Source organism: Coturnix japonica, chromosome 4 (genome assembly GCF_054131305.1).
Source record: "Coturnix japonica strain WE chromosome 4, WE-NBRP24, whole genome shotgun sequence".
Taxonomy (NCBI): Eukaryota; Metazoa; Chordata; class Aves; order Galliformes; family Phasianidae; genus Coturnix; species Coturnix japonica.
Window position 1 is genome coordinate 63,017,536 of NC_140666.1, and position 25,026 is coordinate 63,042,561.

Here is a 25,026-nt window from a genome sequence, read left to right on the forward strand (position 1 = left end):
ACTGATTTAAATGGCCATAAGGGCAGAGTTGGACACAGAAAATGTTATTGTGGTTAAAAGCTTAGATGTTGAAAAGTCAGAAATTTGCAGGTAGAAAGCAGACTATTAGATTTTAATGTGGACCCTTGTTCTTATGCAAGAACCTGTCTTTCCTTTCATGAACCTGTCCTTATTAGTACACAGCATAAATAGTACTCAGTTAATTAGTAAATTAGTAGTTACTTGAGGCTTTGCTTTGTGTTTGAGATTGTGGTTGCAATACTTATGTCACTGATTGGCATTTCTGTGCAATTCAAATCCTGCTGAGGAAACAGAATTTTTATTTGCTAACATTATGTTCAATAGAAGTCATTCCTATATTATGAGTGCAATTGAAACAGTTGATTAGAACACTATTTAATGTATTCAAAATTTAGCAGTTTAAAGTATTTTTTCTGATACTACTTTGAGGCCTAGCTTTTCATAACCTCAAATGCTTTTCTTCTTAATACAGACATTATTATGTCTGTATTCAAATTCCCCTTAATTGCAGATGTATTTGTGACTGCTCAGTTGATTGGCTGTAAAGCTTTATCTCAGATATCATCTGGAATTTCATATTTAAAAAAAAAAAAAAAAAAAAAAAGGTGTAAGTAAGTATGTAGGTGTTACTTTATTTCTGAGGTTCTACACTGCTTGTCCATTTGTACATTAGAGCAAAATAAAGATTCCAAGAAACAATGGATCTGACAATAGTGACCATGACTTATCCTGTTACCAGCTCTTTTCAGATGATGAATTTGAATGCCCCTTGCATTTTCTGAAGAGCCTTGGCTTTACTTGTTTAAATGGTACTTGTTCCTTTACATCTGTCAGACACGAAGGGCAATAAACTTAACCTTACTGTAGTGTACAGCAGTGTAGAGGAACAAGCCTTGTTCTCCACCCACACATCTATACAGATGTATTCCCATGAGGAATGTGGAAAGAAAATGAGTTTCGTCAGGGCATTTCCGTTTTCCTTGAATTTCAGAGTAGAGAAAAAAGGAAGTCCCTGAAGAGCTTTTGCTTTCTGTTCCCAAAATGTCACATCCTGCTTGCCATGAAAAGGGAGCTGTCTAATCTGAAATCTGTGGCAAATTTACTATCGTTTTCACCATTTGGGCAATTTTTCTACCACACCATGAAATCAGTATTATTCCTCCCTTCCTGCTGCAGCCTTCTTCCTGCTCATTGATTCTATGGGATCTCAAGTAGATAGCATTCTCAGCTGTAGCAATTGCAGATTAATAATGTTTAGGTATTGCTGAGAGGACCAAGGAGATTCTCAGCTGATTTGACATGTGAAAGGGATGACTAGAAAGAGATATACAGTAATAATACCCTGTATGTATGGTGAAGACTGAATTCTCAATGACAGCAAGGAAACACAAGGTCAAGATTTCTTCCTGGTGGTTCCATAAGGAGCAGTTATCTTGAAACTGCTGCAGATCTTCAGAGGTAAAAACACCCCAAAAAGAAACATCATTGCAGTTTCCAAAGTTCAGCATGTCAGTCTTTTCAAAGTCAAGAAACATAAGATGGCAACTGCAAATGAAACAGTGTTAGTGCCATGTGAAAGTATGTGAACTTTCAGATAGCTTGGCAGGATTTGATTTCAGATGAGTTGTGAAAAATGTATCCAGTGACTGCTTCTCTCTAATAAGAAGGTATGCAGCGGCAGTATCAATGGAGAATTTATAAATCAAGACAGTATTTTTTCTGGAACCCTAAAACAGCATTTTACATGAGATCTTTAGTGGAGGTTGGCTTGTGGAAAGCTGAAGCATGCTTCTAGTGTACATGTATGCAAAAGTAGAGACAGGCTGAGAAAAGATGGAGTTTAGAGTTGATCTGGAATTAAAGTTGAACAGATCAGAAGTATGATGCTTGAATAGGTACATAAAGCAGCGAGGGTGGAAAGAGCACTGAGTTGTTGATAATACGTATTAAATATATATATATATATATATATCCAATAGAGCAAACATAGGTGAGGAATAAGTGAGGAATAAGAAAGCACTAACAATCAGTAAGAACTGACTGACTGAAGTGAATTGTACAAGGCGTCGAGGGAAGAGGTCAGAGAATTCACTGGAAAATGGGAAAATAATATGATCAGTGAGATCCTTTGGGGGAAATATAAGCTACAGGCAGATGTGAAAAGAATTGATTGGTAGTATCTATGAGTGCTAGAAAAGATCCGGTTGTGGAATACTAATCACCATGACATGTATTTGTGAGGGCTTATCCCTTATAGGTGGTAGCTGAACAAGTTAGTTCTTTAGCCACTTGTAGATATTACGTACTTATTTATGGTTTCTGTATTTGAAAAAAAAATAAGTCAACACTTTAATTACCAGACAGCTGTATTTTGAGCAACTCCCCTGTGGTTCCTTAGGAAATTTTCTGCTCTCCAAAGAATCATTATTTACAATTTGTACTAAATTTGGAGAAGTGAAGCAATCTTACTCAGATCTGGATATAGTCTTGTAACTATAAAGCTAAAAAATACAAATGCCTCAATGTTGAATTAAAATTCATAATTTTTCCTGCAGATTAAGACTAGACTCAAATTTAAATGCCTGTTAGTTGATATTAACCTTCAGAAAAAAAGGTTGTTCCCTTTTTTGTTAAACAGCTTTTTCTTTATTGCTTTTTGCCTTTAAAGCTTGTGTCCAGATACTAATTAGCTGAATGACTCGAAGTGGGCAAACTGAGCACAGAAATATTAATATGTAGTAGTTGTCTACTCATGAAGTTTATCAGCTGTATGGGAAATTGGTAATCACAGCATGAACCTCTGATTAATCAGCTGAGGCAAGTGTTGGGTCAGCTGTAGGAGCACAGGTGAGAGTAATTTAGCTGTGCTCCCAGAAGGGGTGGAGCTTGACTCCACCTCCTCTAGACCTCATTTAAGGGCTGATCACCACTAAGGCAGCATCTCTTAGAGATTGCTCCTTGGTGGGGATTGCCTCAGTGGTTCCCACCAGACTGAAAGCTTCCATACAGGCGAGTTTTTCCTGTAAATAACCTTTTGGATGTTTACCGCTATCATCTTTTCATTATTGTCACCATACAATCAGTAGATGGTTTTTGGCTGTTCTTTTGACCCTTCTGAGAGGTGTTCTCAAAGCAAACATAAGTTCTTACTGATATCTGCATCCTTAACTATTCTAAACTGTAGGAAGACAAGCACCTCATGACAAAATAGATGGCATCACTTTAAAAGATAAGAGTTATCAGTGTACTTCTGCTCTGCTGTTCTTTTTGACAATGAGATCAGAAATTCTATTTTTATGAAATGTGTGTATTCTGACATTGAGGCATTGGATTAAAGGGCAGTGTCTTAAAGAGTAAAGACCTCAGACTTGCATTCATATTCGTAATCCTAACAGAAGGAAAATAAGCAAGAGTTAGAGACCAAATGTGGTTTATAGATGTCTGAAGTACTGTTCTTTATCATGTTCATAAAGAAAAGGTGTGCTGTTTAGTTTACCTTATGGGTCAGTAGATTTTTATCTATTTCATACCAAATATGTAAGTAAATTGAAAAGTAACTTATCCCATAGTAAGCTGATCTTGCTGACTAGTCACTTTTTTTTTTTTTTTTTTTTTTTTTTTAATACCAAATGTGTCTGGTGAGAGTCTTTCTGCTGGCAGCAGCTGCAGTAATGTGGCATGAGGAGACACATGGTCTCTTAGATATGCAAGTCCTACGTAAATAGCTTCAGCAAGTTATGCTATTTGATAAATGAGCTACTACAGTCAAAGTGGTTTCTGCTACCAGATTGATTTAAGAGAAGCTGTAGCATGGAGCAGGTTGTCTTGTGTCAGTAAGTGTTTGGATACTATTAGTGATACTACATATCTTGTACTTTGCATAGGTTGTAGGCTGAGGATATCAGCTGCTGTGTCGCTTCCTCCTCCGTCTCCTCCTATGCAGTTGTTAAAGGACTATTAATTCCATTACATTTCAGCCATGTTGTTTCTTGAATTTTGACATTTATAAGGGATTATTCTTCATCAAGAGAACAGTTTCAAATGTGGTCAGAAGAGTGAAGTTTGGCTGTTCACTTGTAGTTCCCTGAGCCTGGTGTTTGAAAAGTCTTAAAGCCTGAAATCTGAGGTTTTGGGCAGCCTGCTAGTTGTGTTTCCCTGAGGTATGTTTTAATTTGAAAAAGCTCCCTATTAGCTGTGTTCTTTTATACCTGTGTAATTCAAAATGTAGCTATATGCTACTTCCAACTTCATGCACAACGTGCTCTTTGGAACAGGCCAAGTGTGTGAGGCTTGGAGTTTAGAATTAATAGGGCTACTAAGCAGCTTGAAGGTAGCCTCTTGAGTATAATGGCAAAGTCACAGGTCCATCTGAGGAGACAAACAAGTTTTAGGAGTCTGGTCCCAAAGCTGGAGGCTTCTATCAGTCCTTGTATCTTCAGTGTTAATTTGAGTCAGCAGCTCGTCTTTGTCATTTTTGTTGTAGCTTCACATCTTGGATTTTGGACAGCATTTGGTGCTGTATAGTCCTTCAGTGAAAAAGAAATGAGATGTGTGTGTGCTTAACCACAGAGAAAAGGAACAAAAGTCCCATGTTCTTACAGTGGTAGAACTCCAGTAAATCTGAAGTGGATAGATGGGTTCTTTAATAAAACATTAGTCTTTAATATCTGAGAACTGTTGGTGCACACAGAGGGCAGACTTCAGACTTCAGTTTGGCTTTCCCAGGAGGAGACACAGGATGAAAGTACGTGGAATGTAGAAACTGGAAAAAACAGGCTTGGGCTCCATCAGCACTTCTATTCAGCACCTAAATGACCTCAGGCAAGTAGTTATTATTTCCAAACTAATTGGTGTGCCTAATAGCTTAGAAACTTGGGGAGAGTCTTACTATATGCAGCAAAGTGGTCATATTCTTAGTGTGCTGTGGCAACAACAGAACACCTTAGATATGATTGCAGTAAAAAGAAATAATAATAATAATAAAAAGAGTCCTAAAAAGTAAATTGGTAAATTTAAGTAAATTTTTTTTTCCTATTTTAGTGGGATTTTTATTTAATTTTTTTTACAGCAGTTTTTTTTGTTGTTTTTGTTGGTGGTTTTGTTGCTATTTGGATATACCAAAGATGACTTCTGTGTTTAGATGCTCTTGTAAAGACTCCATTAGGCTACATCTATATTGGAATGATAAATTATGTACGAAACTGTGGCTGAATAATACAAAAAAGATGGGTATGTATCTTTGCAATGAACATACTGAAGAAGAAAACAATCCAGGTATTACTCTGCTGTGGAATAGAAATAGACATGAATGTAAATTGCAGCACCATCCACTGCTAAGATGACATGAACACCAAGTCTAAAAGCACAGACAAGGAAACACTATTCTTTGTAGCTTCTAAAGGAACTGTTAGTTGGGGGTTATTTGCAAGAAAAATTTTTCACTATAAATAAAGTAGTGACCATTTTGGCCAACTCACAGAAAGCTGCTGTTTTTGACAGAACAGCTTGACCATGGAAACAGAAACTGGGACTGAAAATGATTTTGAGAAAAACAAAAGAGAGATGAATCGGCAAAGAGAGAAATGTTATTTAACTCTCATTCCATAATTAATACATTTATCTTGGTCTGGAATTTATATGGGAGAGAAAACAAGCAAAGGAAATTAAGTCGTGTTTATATGTTTGGGTAATCATTTTGAGATTTTGGAAACCTTTCAATAGCTAAGGCCTCTCTCACCATCAGGAATAGAAAACTTTTCAGCAAAGGAGAAAAGGGAATTTGCTTTGAAATTGCATCTTAGAAAGGATTTCTAGTAAAGATGAATAAATCTCAGGTTCTCACAGAGTACAACAGGCTTACTGAATGATGCCCAGCATGAGGGATATTTTCTGCTACCATGTGTCTCACAGCCTTTTTCAGGTCCTCTGTAGAGCATTTAGGAGTGGCTTTTATTCCTTCTCTGCTGCATTCTCTGCTGAGGTCATGCAGTGTTTAGAAACAACCATAGTTTAAGAATTATTGTCTATGATAAAATGAGGGTAAATTGCATGGAAATATGCTGTGCCTAATTAATTTTTCCTGATTTCTCTATGTTTAGAGGGCTACATATTTGGGGCCTTCTTTTGTTGTTTGGGTGGTGGTGGTGTTAGTTGTTTGTTTGTTTGTTTGTTTTTCCTTTGTCTTACCTTTCTGTTCTCACTCTTGCTGAGTGCTCTTGTGTGAATTCAAGCTTTGAAACTGAAAGGAAGCCAATTTTAAATGAGTCTCTCTTCAATTATACCTCACAGAAGACCATAGGACCATCTCTGCCTATACGTAGCCTCGTGCTGGGGAGTGATCCCACTGGATGACTCATTCACTTTACTTGCTGAATTTGGTCTAAGTGCTATTCCAAAAATCATCTTCACTTCAATCTTTTGACACTGTGGTACCCTGTCTTCTCCTTCATCTGGCCACATATTCTTGATCACCTTTCCATTCCTTGTCACCTTCCTGACCTGATTTGCCTTTATTTCTTCTCATCTTATTTGTTGTGTAATATAGGGATGGACACATGAGCACCTTGCTCAAGGCAGTTTCATATTTTTCAGCTGGCATTGCTTTAGCAAGAATTAAGAAAATAAAGCTAGCAGGTGTTCTGTTTTTGTAAAACTAACAAAATATTAGCTGTAAAAATAATTCCATGGGTAACCATAGAAAATCTATAAATTTTTTATGTTTGTTTTCTGCTATTTTTAATAACCCAGATCTGTCACATGCATTGTTGACTCAAAACACATAGCAAGTAATCAGAGACAGAGACAATATATAATCCTTGTATAGACTGCAATAGGGAAAGCTAAGGACTGTATTTGCAAAGTTAGGATTCTTTTTTTGGGAGGAGGTAGGATGTTGTGTGGATGTTGTTCAGAAGCCTTGGTGAGGCATTAGTTGTTGGATTGCACAAAAGGATAGAAGGGCTTTGTGAAAATTTCAGTGCATGGGAAGGAATGCAATTTCATAGAAGCTGAATGAATTTAGTTTGAAACATGGAGTTGAAAGCAATAATGCTTTCCAAAAGATTTTGTGTAAAATATACCAAACTGATATGTTGAAGTTAAGCAAATGAAGTAGAATTGAAAGCATCAGTACTGTCCCCAGTTAAATAACTTGTAGTAAAATTTAGTAATATCATACACCTCTATTATATTTATCACATTTACTTAAATATAAACTTCAGATTAAGAGTTCTCCTTTCAGTGAGGTGATCAGTGATAGGTGTTTGTCAAAAGCAATTCTGCAAAAACAGCCTGAAAAGGATGGAGCACTGTCTTATGTATCAGATGATAATTCCCACCAGGACTGTCCTGAATGTAAGAGTATCATAGATCTCCCTTTATTTCTAGCTGCTAGCACATAGTGCTGTCTAAGCATCATTAGCTATTGTTAATAATTTCTTATAATTCAGTCCTGCATGAACAGGTCCAATTTTAGTCATCCATTATTTCAGTCATTACATTTTAAGAACCTCACAGATAGGTCACTAATATACAGAGTTAAAAGAACGCATTTATCAAGCTTCACCTATCCTTTAATATATCTTTTCTCTTACATACCTCAGGATTGTAATGACTTTCTTTTTATGTTTCTTTTAAGATGATCTTCACCTACAAATGTAAATTCTTGTTACATGATTATTTTTCTTAAAGCCTTCATGATCAATGAAGATCCCTAGCCATTGCTTTCTGGTTAAATTCAAAGAATATTTGCAGTGAAGGTGTCCGAAATTCAAGTGTTCAAAAGGCCTGTTTATTGAACACCAGCTTCTGCCCACAGTAAGCACAAAAGATGTCTATACTTATGCTCTATCTGTATTAATAGAATCTTTTTACTGTGGTATTAAACTCTTACAAATGACATCGTTTTATTTAATGCTACTAATCCAAGGTTTGTTTGACTGGTCAGCATCTGCAAGTAAGACTTCACTTAGTTGTTCCATGTTTCTCAGCGTTTTAGGATAGATGCAACCACTGGGTGAAATGTTAAGTGCTGAAAATCATAGTTCTAGAATTTGGTCATTATACAGTAGTGATGATATCACTGTTATTCTTAGGCTGCTGCACATCACTTTCATTGGTGCATGTATAATGTAGGCCTGACATTTACTGAAAGAGGTTTTGCTTGATTTTACCTATTTACTTATTTATTGCTAATAAATTGCTAATCACTTTCACAGTCATCAGGAGTGTCCCTCATTCTATTAGAATGAGATATCAAAGATATCAAAGTTTCTGATATAAAAAACATATTTCTTAATAATTTGTGCAAACTCCAAAGTAATGCAGTCCCAATTCTGACTGGACTGGAGTTATGATATTCTAGTTAAATGTCACTATACATAAAATAAATATATATAGAACAATTACTGTGTGAGGATAATGTTAAACTAATTTGAATCAAATTGTTGGCACTAGCATTGAGGTCATTGGATAAATTATTGCAGGCGTTAAAAGGTAGAAGTAACTGCTGTCATTGTCGATCAGTGGAGTGCAGGCTGTATAAATGCAGTTATCATGAACTTAATGTAGATTAGAATATGTCAGCATAATCCTTGAAGAATGATAAATGACAGAAGGCTGGCATCTATGAATCCACTGCCTACCAGATTTATTATTTAGTTCTTCTACTTTGCCTGATAATGGACTGTTTCTTGTTTTGCAAGATTCCTTTGCTTAAAGGGGCAGAAAAGTTTTCAGAAGCCTGCACCTCATGTGAGATGTCTTCTGAAGCAGTTTCTACATGCTTTGGTATGATGGTTGAGTGAACACAGAATATATCTGAAGTACTTGCTGTGGGTGTACACAATCCTAGATAAACAAGGCAAAAACCGTTTTACCTTCTGAAAAGGGTGCAGGTTTTTCTTTTTCAGAAAGGCAGTGCAGAATAAAGTCTGATATTGATAATCAGATAAATTAATATACTCCAAAGTATTTAGAGCCAGGTTAAACTGCACCAAACTGTGTAGACTCAGGATCAAAATGGTCTGACATTGTTGTCAAATAACCCAATGGTCCTGGAATCTCGACAGTCTGGGGGAGAGACACACAAACACAGATGCTGTGGAGTTAACTCTCTCTCTCTTCCCTGTTTGCTGCTGCATCGCTTTCCTTATACGTCATCCTAATTCCCACACAGATGCATACACCCGCCATGCACCCAATAAACATGAGAAGACCAATACGCACACCTACCCAAACCCCCCGCCCACTAGCTCCCTAATGTACAGGCCGTAATTCAGCTATTCCAGAACACTCATCCTTCTCAAAATACATTCTATGCACTTGTTAACCCTTACACAGAAAACTCAGTCTCCCAGCAATAATCTTTGCTTATTTTAGTTTATTTCACTTTCAAAATAAACTAGAGCAAGGTTAGAGTTGCTTTAGTTCTGCAAAGTGTGTCTACACGTAGGCTCAGTGTACTTTTACCAATCTGAATTCAGTACTTTTCTGTACAGTGTACAATTCTGTACATCTACACTGAATTCATAGCTTACATATAGAATTAGTCTACCTTAAAAGCATCACGATATAATCAGGAGTAGGCTGGGATAATTTTCATACCTGCTGATGAACACTAAACCACTTACCATAGATTTTCACAGAACCTTTAGCTTTCTCACCAAAACGTGAACAAATGATTTGCTATTCTTCCACAACATCTTTAACAACCAAAACATCTCTATAAAAATCTACAGAAGATGCAGCTTACCAAAGTTTCTGCACTACGTTCCACAGCATAACTTTGTTTAGCTGTTGCATTTCTTATAGTAGAAATCTATTAAAATCTATGCTTTTAGAAGCAAAGCAATGCTGGTAAAGAGAGGGAGCGCTCTGTATCATAGAAACTGATGTGTTTGAGAAAATAAATACAAGCAAGAAGTGGGGAAGCTAACTGTACGTCGCCGATGCTCATTAAGTAGTGTTAAGTGCTCATTAAGTTAGTAGTTAAGTACTGGAATATACTTCCCAGGGAGGTGGTTGAATTGCCATCCCTGGATGTGTTTATGAGCTGTTTGGATGTGGTACTCAGGGATATGATTTAGTGGAGGGTTTTTAGAGTTAGGGTACTGGTTAGGCTGTGGTTGGACTTGATGGTCTTCAAGGTCTTTTACAGTCTGGCTAATTCTATGATTCTATGCTGATGCTGAATGGTAAGTGTTTTGTGCTGCTTGAGAGTGCCACGTGGTTTTTGTACCTCAGCAACTTAGGCTCTTTTGGAAAAAAGTCAAAATGGCTTCGGTACTTGCTTGAGCAGAGCCAAATTTCTACTGTTCTGTATTCTGCCCATTGATAATTTTTATTAATATTCTACGTCCATGTAAGAGGAAAAGATGTGCCCAAGAAGTTGTGTTCTTGAATGTAATTGGCTGTGAGTATTGGCTGTTATTTAAAATAGTACAAACTATTGTTGCTATCTCAATATTCTTCAACCAGCCAGTCAGTATTTTTTAACTCTGGACTGCTTGGGATGTTATCGTGAAGCTAACGAGGTGACTGCAACATGTCGGATAATCCTGTGTGATTAAGAACTGCTGCAAGTCTTTTGAGATGGGTGGCAAGAGTGTTCTGTACAGACTAACAGAGTGTCTGGAAAGGAGACGCAGCTGAGCAGTAGGAAGTGTGAAGAATGGCTTTTCTAAAATGCAGGCTTAGTTAGAGCTCTGCAGATGCAGTTGTCAATTCTTTTATGTTTTCTCATTAAAAGTCTGTGATTTGGTGAAGGGTTCACTGTGGCTCTTGGGCTTTCCTGGCATAAGAATTATATATGAGAATCTGGCCATAAACTGCCTGTGTGGTTTGCATAGCATGCCCAAACCCAGTCTGTCCTGCACAAAAATACGTATACCTTCATATCTGTCTTCTTGTCCGTAAAGGGGGTTAAAGCCTATGGAGTCTTTGTGTCAAGGAAATGTGTCTGCTCTTATAGTTAGATGGTTGCATGTATAGCTGTTTTCATACAATCCTTCCTGGAGACAGGTGGGTTGAAGTGTGACCCTCTTTAAGTACAGGTGAAACAGAAATGGTAAAGATCTCAGTTTACCCTAGTGTATACTACCAGCAAGAGAGTTTATTCTACTGGAACAGCAGAACTGCCTGATCTCTGCAACCTCATTGATGACAGTAACCAAACTGAAGGCCATGTCTGCTTTCTTTTTAGTAATATGAAGCATATAAATAGAACCTATTCACATTAATAAAGATTGCAGGGTAAGAATACAGCAACACACTTATTCTAAGGGGTAACCTTCCCTTATTTAACTTAAGGGACATTTGGCCAGGCTTTCACATGGTGCCATTAATGTGACTCCAAGTGCTATGTGTATCCTCTGATCTGTTGTTAACTGCATCACTGCCACGTTTTATTCATATGGAATAGATAACAATATCCTCATTTCTTCTTGTTTATTTCAGAATGCCAGGCTACCTCTCATGTTAACTTGTCAGATTCCAGAAGAACATCAGAAAAAGCAGATCTTGGTTTTGAAACAGAAATACTTACTGAGACAGTAGAAAGTAATGAGTACTCAATATTGGTGCTTCCAGCAAGAATATCATGTGAGGTAAGGCATTTCAAGGCTTTAAGTCTTTGGGATGAAGGTCAGTGTTCTTCTCTTTCTCATTTGTACTGTGTCACATTTGAAAACAAATCTCAGATAAATGTTGAAAATGAGAGAGCACTGAGACTGCAGTCAGATTTTTTTTTTTTTTTTGCTTTTGTCTCACATGCATACTGCAGCCACTAGATTAGCAAACTGAAATAGCTTTTAGATTCTGAGAGATTTTATTTCTATGAGATTCATTTGACAGCATGGATAGAGATGTTCCTGCCATGAGGACCTTGTAGTTCAAGAGGGAGCATGTGATAAATGACTTTTGGAGGGATATAGAGTGCCTCTTTGAAGGAATCCATAGTGAGTACATACATAGGTGTGTTCTGCAATGAGTGCTTCTGTGAGCACACACCTTGCCTAATTTTCAATTGAAATCAGAAATATTTTTATATACATATCTAATGGACAGAAATGTTCCTATGTGTTCTTTGTTGTTTTGTTTTTGTTTTTTTATCAAGGTTGCTGTGGGAGTATATTTGAGAGTGTAAACATAGGAGGTACATTATCCAGTACTGCAGTCTTTTATATAAGTGAATGGCCATGGTCAGATAAAGATTGCAGTGTTCCTGGAATGTACATGTTTTGATTATTGTCTTTCAGAAGGCTGTTCTGCATGTCAGCTCTTTGGAACAGATTACAGCTGAATATCAAATAATGATGTACCATTTAAACCATATTCTATATATATGTTAACAGTATATTAGTGTAAGTCACTACAGTTTGAAACAGTATCACTGCTACTTGGAAACAGTGAAGTGTGAACCTGTGGAGGCAGAAGACTAGCTAGTTAAAGAAAACTGCTTCATCCCATGTCTTGTTTGCTCTGTTTTTTTTTCCCTCTGCTTCTGTTTTCCTAAGTCTATACAATTTGCAATGCTAAAAGTGATTTATGCATCTTAAATCTATCAAATGCGCTTTACATAGATTATTTCATTGTTGAAATCTGTAAAGTTCCAGGTGAGTAGCATTCCCTCTGGTCCAGAAAGCAGTAGGAAACTACTGGCTCAGGCTATTTGTTGTTTCCATTTCATTCCCCTATCATCTTACATTAAGAATTTAAGTGAGTTCTAAGTATTTTGGGTTCTTGTTCAGCTGAATGTCATTTTTCTAGGCTGTACAGTAGAATTGTCATAGGAAAAAGTAACTCTACTTGCATCTGCATTTAAAATACAGTTTGATAATGTTGCTAGGTAAGCTGAACTTAAAACACAAGATTAATGTTGTTGTTTGTTGTATATAAAATATTAAAGGATAACACTGAGATGGCAGCATGTTTTGGTACTGTTATATTTTTGCATGAGGGTACTGGTAAAAGAACTTCTCTTCCAACTTAAGTTTCAGTTTGCATATAATTTCATGAAGGACTAATGGGAACACGTTTTAATTTTATAGAACCCTGGTGAAATATTCATTTTGTTGAAAGATGAAATAGATGGTGAAACTTTAGAAATTGAATTCATAGCAGATAATCAACGAATTAGGACACAGCCAGCCTCTTGGAATAAAAAGGTCAAGTACATGAAAGCACTAGGTAAGAAAAAGAAATTCTTGTAAGTAAACAGAAATTTTTTTACTCCCTTCACTTTTTATAAGTAGTTTCACTTCCCACTACTTTGTAGGTGTTTCCTGTTCACAGGTTTTGCATATAGAAAATTTATTAATAATGCAGAGAGGCAAAGCCTTGTGATTTATGGGAAACTAGGCTCTATTTGATTGTTTTTGTGTAGTTAAATGACAGGTGGCAGTCTTAAAATGTCATTGATTGGTCACACATTAAAATTCTTCAAAAACACTGCCATAAAATGGGAAGCTAATATTCTTGTTCCTCTATTACTGAAATATTTCACTTTATATCTAATGCGTTAACTTCAGTTATACTCGTTCTATAATTCTTATTGGCATAGGAGTTATTTGTTCTTCTTTTTTCATATTCATATCATTTCTCTGTATCAGTTGGATCTGCTGATGTCTAACATTTCTTTACAACTGCTCAATCCGTAATCCTAATTGCCATTCTTCCCTATTTTGCCTGGGAAATGACCAAAAAAAAAGGAAAAAAGGAACAACAACTTTTATGTTAGGAGACAGACAGTGCCTATGTAACACTCACATCCTATACTTTCATCCATTTGATGAGAGTTACAGATTAAAATATTTATGACCTAAGGAATCATAGCATAGCTTGCCAGTCTATTGCATGCTGTGAATTCCCAAAAAAATTTGCATAATATTTTATTTTATAATCATTGCAATACAGTGTTAGAAAGAAAATAATTACAGAGGCTTCTTGATGCTGCTCTTTGTGGCCTGATTTTTAACCTAGACACTGTGCAGGTGTCCTGAGAATTCTTTAGTACTGTGACAGTGAAGTGTCTGTTTTCAAAAATCCGAATGGGAAGTACATCACCAACAGTAAATTTTCATTAGTAACTGGAATTCACAGAACGAAAGCTCAGATCCTCATTAATAGGTTTTCCTGAATTGTTCTGTAAGAACTTTATTGATCATGGTAAGGATTCAATAATGGCTGAAGTAATAAAATATGAACAGTGAATAAAACAATATGAAAAGCATGGCAGAGAGATGCAGCCCATGTTTTATTTCTCTTCTTGTATGTTATAACGCTTTTTTTTTAACGTAGTCTTTGCTGTAAAATCTGGAAATATTTTGGAATAAATTCTTATACTGAGGGTCTAGCTAATCTAATGTTATTTAAAAAAAAAATGTTTAAAGGTTTGGGCAGCTTTCTGTTTAAGTGATTGAAGTTAACATTCTAGTAATTCAGCTTCTATGTCCCTATTACTCTTCTCCATTTGCAGGGTTGTCATTTTTAGTGGGCAGAGTTGGAATTTTAAGAGAACTGTGCTAGTGTGCTGGTATGGTACAGCAGGATGCCTGGCACAATGAATTCTAATAAATTATAAAATGTACTAATAAAGAGACCTCATGCTGCATATACAGAGCAAGTCATACTTAAGTAACAGACTGTACAAATGCCTTTTTCCATTACTTCTTTCTTTTGCTTCTTTCCTTTGCTTTTACCGCGTAAACAACTTGAATGGAAGTAATCGGTTCACTGCAACTTTTTGCAGTTTAGTGCCAGTTCAATTTTAAGAGCCTTGCCTGCAGTTAGAAAAATGTTTCAAAAGGCGATTTGCAATTTGTAATTAATGAGCGTTTTGTTAATTTGTTGATGTAAGGAAGGTGATTATAGGTCATCAGCCCAACAAAGGGAGATGGAAATTGGAAGTATACTGTTTTTATCTACTTACTAACATGAAGCAATACAGTAAGTCTATCTCATGCAGATCTACAGATGTCTATTTTCTTTTGTCAACTTTATAATGCTTGACTGAAAGGCAACAAAAAACAAAACTGCTCACACCAAATCATCAGTGAAATGCAAATCCTACACATTTTCTGTGATATTTTCTTCTGCTCTTTTATTCATTCTCTCAGATTTCTGGTCTGGGATTGTAAAATATTTTCAGCTACTGTTCTGATTTGTGTTTTATAAGATTTGCCTGCTGGCCCTGTATATGTAAATGTCTACTGTGAGGGTGTTATTAAGACCACTGCACAGATTGAATATTACACTGCAGCAGAAGAGATTGAGCGCATCTTTCAGAAAATAGCTGACCCAATAGCTTTCATTTGTCAGGTAAGTAGACATAGAATGTAAGTGCCAATTTGAGCTAAGAAATCGTACACCGTGATGTAAAGACTTTTGCATAGTAATTAATAATGATTCAGTAATAGCCTCAGCATTAGAGGGGCATGTTTTTGCTCTAACCAAAGCAGGCAAGTGAAAACAGACTTTCATTTTGTTTTTCTTTAGAATGATATAAACATCTTTTGTGCTGTATGTGTCCAATGAACAACATCCTGCATTATAGATGATGAATATAATAATGAGTAGCAATGTCTCTCTCCCTTCAGTGTTCTTTTGAGAATGTTCTAAAGCCACTAGGAACAAGTAATCTTAAGACATATGGCATTTGGAAGATTATTATTCATTCACTAGTAAATGGGATTTTTCTGGCGTAGCTTGCATGGATAGCATCAGGTTGCTACTCATGTAGAGTCTGCATATAGGTGCTGAATTAGCATTCATGTGGTTTGCTGTGTCGCACAGGTTCTTCACATAAATCTAGAAGAATTCAGATTTGGACCTGGATTTTAGATCAGCATGGCAGACAGCAGTGCTTTGCAGCATCCTTTGCCAATAGCACATAAAAAATAATAAGAAAACATTTATTAAAAAAGGACAGAACCTCAAGTATCATTTGTTGCATGGTGTGTAGCCAGAGCAGACTTGTTATGATGTCTGTATTGTAATTGCAAAAGCAGAACAAAAATAATAGTCCCTCTTTCCAATGCAGACAGTCTCATTTTCCCATGACAGATCTATCTTATCTACCACCTAAGGCATTACACTCATAATAAATAAATAAAAAGGATTAATAAAAAATGATGCATTGCATAATTTGTATTCTTTTCAGAATGAGGGTTGATTGTTTCTAAATACAGTTCTCTTTTGCTCTAAGCAAACAGGCCATTGCACAGGAGGATAGTGTAACTCTATGTACCAGCACATTCTTAAGATCCTTGAAATATCAATCCTTAGAAGGGACATCGAAGTAAACTTCTAACAGACTTATTCAAAATTTTACGTATAAGAAGTGTGTCCTAATTATTAAAAAATATAACTAGCATGGAAACTTAGACACCTGCTATTTCTAGTGAAGACTTATTTGTGTTGTTCAAGATTCTGGCCCTTCATTTAACCAGCATGCCTAATACTTACTAAGACGCATGCAATTCCAATTCTATACAAATGCAAACATAATTATGTGCAGAGCTATAGCACCAGAAAATACAACTGGTGTTATCACTATCAGGTATATTTAAAAATGTGCATGCCTTTACTCATCTGGATAATAAGAAAGGATTTAAATGAGGAGGCACTGTATGCCTCAGTCTTAATTTCATCGTGTTGGCAACTGGAAAATCAGATAAAATTTTCATTTGCTAGCGGGTTTTACAGCCCACACAGTATGATGGCTGCTTTGCAGGAAATACTTTAATGGCAGTTCTTCTGTAAGTTTGCTGGAAGATTTGTCATTGTATTTAATGATACTCACTGGGCCATGGAGTGAGGTATATTAACTGGCTGGGTAGCTGAACTATTTCCACAGACCTTTTAAATACTTTAAGCCTTCATGTAAACCTGATTTAATGGCATTGAGATACATTGTAAAGATGCAATTTGCAGTACATGATTTAACTTAATCTTAAAAAATGTGTTCGCATAAGGAAAAACAAAACAGCCGTGGTACTAATTAGAATTCTCATTGAGTAGCAGGAGTACTAGTAACTTTTATTTAACTAGAATAATTAAAACCTTTGAGACTATCAGCTTATTTGCTAAAGTATCCTGGGGCAATGGTGGTTTATCTATGCAAAGTAACAGTCAAACACAATAGAAAACTAAATTAAAATAAAATAGAAAAGCTTATAGCAGTTGTTGATCAAAGCAGTACCATTCTGTGGTTCAAATAAAAGTTAAAGATATTTACAAATGCTTGTAATAGTTATTAAATTTCTGTGATGCAAGGAAATTGCTGCAGTAATACATTCCAAAGATACAGTGGTGTGGTAAAACACTTTCATTGTATTGCTGACTTTTGCAGCAATTTTGAGGTGATATCAGCGCTCAGACTATTGTTCTCTTCTCCACTTTGGCCCCTAGTAAAACCCAAGTAAGCAAACCAAATGGACCAAATAGACTTACAGTTGTTCATTCCTCTCACTGATGGTCAGGTTAATTCACGTGCCTCAGTAGGAGACAGTAGGACAGTAGGAAGGTACAGTAATACTGCTCTTATTAATTGTTCTTTATTTTTAGGTAGGAATTGAAGATTAGCAGTAGTTATAGTTAAGAGAAAATAGTTATTTCTTGGGTGACATTCTTTGCTTTATCTGGTAGATTGCTATTTTCTATGTTCCTTATTTGCAAGAACCTACAACAGTATTTAACATTAGCAAGACATTTTAAGCAGCCAAATATTGACAATTTATGAAAACAGTAAAATTTTGGAAGAAAGCAATCTGAAAATTTATATTAAAGCAGGAAGAGTTGGGGTTGTTATAACTGAATCCTAATTCTGAACACACTTGTATCAGAACTCATGGGGCTAGATGTCAGAAGGCCTCTCAGTTTTGTTCTCTTGCTTTAACATAGTTCTGCATTGAAGCAGCTCTCCCAAGGGGGGGTTGTGCTCTTACAGTAACCTGCTGGACAGACTGGTTTAAAAGTTTTTGAAATTCATAAATAAACGTTTTTTTGAAACTTCTTCCCAACTTTTGATTTGAACATTCTCTGGGTTTGCATGTTGTATTGATTTTTCGCGCAGACTTTCTACCAAATGCAACTATTGATTCAGTTATTTAGTGTTGGGAGTTTCTTGGTACATTTGTTAGGTTTTCAATAAAAGGAAACTAAGGTCATATCCTTATTACTGAAGGTGGTAGTTTCCTTTTAGTTTGAGTGACATAGAATGTCCAGAGAGATTCAGAAGATCTTTATGAGAAACACTGGCTGAATAATAAAATTCTGGGGGCCTATGATTTAAAAAACAGCCAACCAAACAAACAAACAAAAAAAAAACTCAAAAACCTCTTGAGATTTTTTTTTCTCCTAGTCATCAAATGAGATTCCAGTTGCAGTGTTTATTGATAAAAAGAAAAATGAAAATAAACTACCCCTTTTAGTATTAAAACTTGTGAGAGTTAGCTGTATGACTCGTGGAGATATTACATATATACCTTTACCTGATCCCCTACAATACCTCCTTTGAAACTGTTTTTAATATTGCTATGCCACATCAGTAGCTGTTATTTTAAAATGTTTATTTATTTATTTTAATCTAAATGTGAAATCTCTCCATATTCCATTTCTGGCTAAAGTTGTGAGATGTGCCTGCCTAATTTGAACCCTAGCTCTTGCATTCTGGTAGAAGTAATATATTGAAGTGCATATAAAGCATTACCTGATACATATGAACTACTGAAGTAGTTCATCTTTATGTAAATGTAACCTTGTTAGTACTGCTAAAGCCAGTGAAAAATATGTTAATTTACTGACTGTATGCTGTTTCAGTGGCACACATTTTCAGGACTTTGTTAGCAGTTATTACAAAATGTAGGTCATCTCATTCACAGAAGTAGCAAAATCTACCTTTACTCTTTCCTTTTTTTAAGAAGGTTTTTGATGCAGCAGCAGCATTTGGGACTGCTCTGTTCTTCACAGCTATGTACTGTTGCTCTGAGAAGGGAGCAAGGGGCTGGAGATAATGCCTGCACCTGGAGAGGAGGTACTAGATAATGCCTGACTTCTGATGAGAGCCTTGGAGTGTGTAGGTGGACTAATATTGAAGGGAATGCTTCTGTAGGCTCTAAGGCTTTTCTGTCCTACTCCTGATGGCTTTTCAGCATGGATTTGGGCATAGTGTTATTGGGATTTCTCAGGAAGATTGAGGTCTTCAGACCTGTAGAGAGTTGTAGAAGGCATGTCAAAATACATAAATGCAGCTGTGGAGAAGGAATGGGTAAGATCTCTAAACTAAATTCTTTCCTGGTAGATGCAGGTGATGACCCTTTTGCTGTGGAGCTCTCTCAACTGGATAGTGCAGTGTGGTCCTATTGCTAGTTCTGTTTCACTGTTACTCCTGCTAAGTTACTGTTACTTCACATTAACCAGGGGGACATAGTGGAACAGAATTTCCAATATGTGAGATGGAAGGTATTAGTATCACATTTTTGTAACAGTTAAACTAGATTTTCCTACTGTGTCTTTTTTTGTAGAGTGGAAGAGCAAATCTAGTCATTATGATTCAATTTACAAGATAGCTTTTTAAATCGTGTGCTTGAGACTTTGGATTCCAGATCCCTAGAGGAAAGGGAAAAAAAATGTGATAGAAGACTTGAAGCAAATTGCACTGTGATAATCATGTGTAAGAAGGACGTTGTGCCTGCCTTTAAATTCCTCGGAATGGATAGCCTGGTCATTGTAAGGCAGGCTTGTTAAAGTGTTAGAAGTACAGTTCTCATTCAATTTAGGCCCTTTTGGGAGGTCAAACATGCAAGTTTCAGAATCTTGTAGAAACTAAACTCACTAGATCTGGGTAAGCCAAGTAACTGTTTATGACCTTGAGCCTCCTTTGTCATAACACAGCTTCTTCATATATGCTCATTTGATCTTATTGAGTTGGAAGATATTTAGTTCCAACTTCCTGCCTTAGGCAGGGGCACTATCAATGCAATCAGGTTACCTAAAACCCTGTCCAACCTGGCTTTGAACACTTCCAGGATTACCTTTGTCCTAATCTGGTTTGAAACCTATTAAAGTAGCATCAGTATTGATACTGTGTCTAAAATACCCTCTTGGGATGAGAGAAAAAAGCGTGGTTTCCTGAGTTTTAGTATTATTGTTCTTCACAGTTTTTAAATATGATGAGGCTATTTCTATTAATGGGTATTTTGGGGGGAGGGGAGGATGTAGATATTTAGTAGACATTTATGAGGTTTGCAGTTCCCTCTGCAAATGTAATGCTCAGGTTAGGTCTTTATTCTAGAACATGCTTTAGGGCATTTCTTTTCTAGGAGGCAGTTTGGTTGTGTGTTTTTTCTTGTACAAATACTTTTTTTGTGCTTGTTTTTAAACAAGTCTGTATGGTAACAATTATAGAAAATATTCAATGTTTCAGTACAGAGAGTGTGAATATAGAAATAAATACAAGTTACTATATACAGTGGTTTTTATATATCAGAATAAATAGTAGCCAATTTTGGTTTTTGGAAAAATGAGTGATCATATTTTATTGATGTTAACTCCCTTTCCCGCACAAACTTGTCAACAAATTCTGGATCATTCATGTAGAACTCAGCCAAAAATATCATCCTGCCAATGCATTCAACTTTTTCTGATAGCATAAGAATTTTTTCTTATTCGTTCTTAACAGCATTAGGAATTAAACTGCATGTTCCATCAGTAGGCATCTTCCTCCTTTTGTGCTCAGATTGTCAGTCACTAAGTTTCTTTGTAAGCTTATATATACTGAGCATGTCTGCAGATACCTGTTAGCAATCCAGAGTTGTCCAGAAACACTTCAGATATGTGAAGCGAAACACATAATGCAGGGTTACTGACTCCCAAGCAGTGTAAACTAACTCTTTCTGAGTACTTTTCTACTGTTGCTGAGTTTCTTTTAGTGCCCAGTGCAGCTCAGTCTTTGCTAGCTCTCTGGTGCTTAGTTCTTACTGTTTGAATCCCTGTAATCACACTTCTCATCACACCAGGAAAAGTAGCATTTAATTATGACTACCTTGAGAGTAATTAGGAATGGATCTTGGCCTTTTGTCTAGACAGAATTAGGCAATCAGAAAATGTTCTCATAGCAGTCAGGATTTTGCTTGTCTAAAGACTAAGTACTTAGTAGGAAGCTCATCTAACTGATTGCTTGCTATCAGTTTCTTAATCTCTCAGCAATGTTAGGCCATGGCTGATGGAACTGATGCTGTTTGCTACTTAGCAAGGTGCACATTCTTATTGGAAGGATTTTCAGTAATGCGGTGCTACTGTATTCCTTAATCTCATCACGAATTACTGCTATAATGACACCTTGAATTAATTGGTAATTGGCATCTGTCAGACAATGTTGTTGTACAAATCTTCCTGTCCTTACCCTTCACAGAATAGCAGGGGCTGGAAGGCACCTCCAGAGATCATGTAGTCCAACCCCTCTGCAAAGCAGGCTCCCTAGACCAGGTTGCACAGGTAGCCATCCAGGTGGGTCTTGAATATCTCCTGAAAAAGAGACTCCACAACCACTCTGGGCAGCCTATTCCAGTGCTCCATCACCCTCACTATGAAGAAGTCCTTATTCACATTTGTGCAGAACTTTCTGTGCTTCAGTTTGTGCCCACTTCCCCTTGTCCCATGCACCAATGAAAAGTCTGGCCTCACTGCTTTGCCTCCCACACCTTATATATTTATGGACATTGATCAGATTCCCGCTCCGTCTTCTTTTCTCAATGCTTAACAGATCCAGGTCATTCAGCCTCTCTTTTGAATAATCTGATTCACAAGCAGCCCAAGGATAAAGTTAAAGTTGCATTGTGCAATAAATGCAGTTTTTATTTATTTTTCTTTGAAACAGACTTCTAAGTTTTCATCTGTGGAGAGGCTGGACAACGTTCTGACTTTGTTACTGGAAAGCAAGATAGTTACTTGTGAATTCAGCGCATCCCAAGGTGAAGAGCAGTATCATCAACAACCTAGTGAGTCCTTTCTTTTTTGCATTGATTTTTGTTACTGCTGCGATGGTTATTGCTTATAAATGTTAATAAGACTATCTCCAAATATTTGAGAATGTGAGTGAAGCACAAAAGTCCATGATAAAGACAATATAGCCGAGGCAGAAATGGAAAAAAAGAATTTTATAAACCATTACTTCATGAGTCAGTACTTATGTAATTTGACTTGTCTGGATGTTTGATCAGCTTTGGATTAAATTCAAATTAACAGCTTTTCAGCTCAGTAAACTTATACTCACAGAGAAAATAGGCAACAAGAGACATGATGAGGTGGCTGTACATTATGTGTGTATTATTTTTCTTCTTAATTGCTCTTTTGAAGTACTCTCAAACTTTGCACTCTTATTTCAAGCTAACAGAGAAAATCAATTTTATTATTATTATTATTTGAAGAGAATGGGTTGCTTTTGAACTTAGAACACCATTAGGCGTTGGCATTGATTTTTAGTAACTGTGTACTTAATGGTTACCAGTACTTCATTCTGGCCAAAAGATAATTACATTATTGAAGTGTATGTATAGTGAATGAAAGTTGAATTTGTCTGTGAAGTCAATGCATTGTACATACAATTCAGTAGTGTACCAACAGGAACAACTGCTTATTGGAGGGCTTGGTTGAATTAATTTTCCACTTATCAAGTATTCAAATTGTATTGCAGTAAACCAAGAAGTGTTGATTATTTAGTGTGTGTTTTGAAAAACATCATTATGATGTTATTTCAGATGGAGGTAAACCTCAGGTTTTCCAAGAAACTGAGAGTTTCCTGTCTGAAATGGTTAAGGAAGAAGTATTTGAGTTGTTGGCTGACTTGTGTTTTGTGTAACCAGGCTGGTGATTTTTGAAAGGTTGAAAAAGGTAAAAATTGGGGATTCATACTGTTCTTGTTTTGTTTATTTTGCAAACCAGTATTTCAGAAAAAAGAACAAAAAGAACATTGTCAAAATGTATTTAGGATTATGCGTGGATTTTACCTACTAGCATTCATTTCTTTAAGATAAAGACTTTTTTTATCAAGGAGAAGAATGCTTATATAATAAATGATATTTGACGGCGTGATCTCTGAAGGAGAACATTGGAACCCCAGTCAGCTGAGAAAGCTGATAAACTGAGCATAAGTCTCTAGAAAAACACTGTGGTTAATATTATAGTATTAACCAAAACAAGATATAAGATCATGTCTGGCTTTTTTGTGGTGGTTATGAGTTGCCTTCTCCTCCATCTTTTGTGGAAGCATATAACTAAAGCTGGAGAGACTGTCCTGAAAGTTGTATATTCTGTACAAATCTGTTTTCAGGATACCTAATATACGTATTATTCCTCTATAGTCTGGTAAAAGGCTCCAATTAAAACACAGTAACAAATCCAAACTGGTATTTTAGGACTTTTCCTGAGTTAGGGAAGTTCTAAATCTAATCTTGGATTTTCAGCTTTGTGAATTCTTGGTGTGTTCATTTCTGAGGTCAAAGAAAAAACAGCTTACCTTAGGAAAACCTACCTACCTTCTTTTCTCTCAGTGGACTGACTGTTATCTGTTAACAGTACTCTAGTTAAACTCACATGCTGAGGCCTCTTTAAAATTGTGATTTACTTAATTTATAGAAAATACTGCTTTTCGTCACCTAGCACTACAGGCAACATAAATTTTATCCTGATTTCTCTGATTCTTTCTTTCAAGCTGAATAATCAGTCTCAAAAGAATGAATTCCAGTTTCTAGCTGCTAGTGGAGCAAAGGGTGAAAAGACAGACAGGGAAACAAAATGCTTTAAATGTTTCCTTGTTTTAATTGATATTGACACTGTAGAAATCATCTTAAATGTCAATTTAAATTGCTAATAGAAATAATGTCCTTTATCAGTAATTTCAGAAATAAAAGTAGTATGTCTTAAAAGTCTGCAGAAGTATAACTGTAGGCTGTTCTGTTTGCTTACTGCAATTTTATGAAAATTCCCACAGGCTAAGACAGTGCTATAATAAAATAATATTAGATTTTATGCTCTGTTTTATGAGTGAGGTGTTCCAGAATGCTCCACAGAGAAGAGCAGAGAAGGGATTATGACAGGACAAAATTGCAACCCCCATTAAACCTTGGTTGTGCCAGCTAAACCATTTAAGAGCAAACACTACTTTCAGAGTTAGCTGAGGAAGTTACATTAATGAACTTAAAAAGAAGCCACATGGTCACTGTCTCTGTTCCTGCTTATAGAATCATTAGGGTTGGAAAAGATCACTAAGATCTTGTTCAGCCGTTGGTGCATCACCACCATCACCAGCTTTTGAGCTCTCAGTTTAGCTGCCAAACGATGACAGCTTTTCTCTATTAATGTTCTTCTGGAAAAATAGGCTAAAAATGGTAAACTCCTGTTTACCCCAGTAACTACTACATTTGTTCAGTTGTGTATTTTTTTTTAATTTAAGTATATTGGTTGTCCAGTTTCACAACTGATAAACGTTCCAGTAATTTTCCCAAATTCAATGTGACAAAGTTGCAAGTTCATAAATGCTTTCCTTCCTTAAGCATGTGTGCATTCAAATAAGTTATGGTATTGCTACTGCGCATAATGCAACATTTCAGTTACAAGAGTTAAGCACAGTAAGGTACAAATTTCTATACAGTCGAACATCTGATTGTCATAGGAGCACACTTAAACTCTGAATTGGCAATTTAGCAAACAATTATAATTTAAAAAATAAATTAGGTCTTTCAATGTATTGTTCTTAATTGTTGGTTTTTATAACAGTAGCTGTAGTTGTCACTGACTTGGCTATAATTCTTTAGAAAAGAGGTCCCTTCTTCACCTTTATTTAGCTACTTGGGAGGCATTTAGACAGACACTTGTGTCCCTTTTCTAAATGAGAGCAAAAAGAAAGACCAGTAGTTTTCAATCCTCTCTTTTCAGGTCATTAACTTTACTATATTTTTAAGTTAAATGTGCTGTTAGGGGAGGAATTTCTGGAAGATCAGGTCCAAAAAT

General features: G+C 36.2%; 1 protein-coding gene across 2 annotated transcripts in view; it reads left to right on the forward strand.

Moving 5' to 3' along the window:
- BANK1 (B cell scaffold protein with ankyrin repeats 1) overlaps positions 1-25,026 on the forward strand; it is a 124,945-nt gene that overhangs the window by 23,280 nt on the left and 76,639 nt on the right. For both annotated transcript variants that reach the window (XM_015862136.3, XM_085547104.1), the window contains exons 3-6: positions 11,476-11,624; positions 13,068-13,206; positions 15,194-15,336; positions 21,896-22,016. In XM_015862136.3, the coding sequence (XP_015717622.1) occupies positions 11,476-11,624; positions 13,068-13,206; positions 15,194-15,336; positions 21,896-22,016 (552 nt within the window). The remainder of the gene's footprint in view (positions 1-11,475; positions 11,625-13,067; positions 13,207-15,193; positions 15,337-21,895; positions 22,017-25,026) is intronic.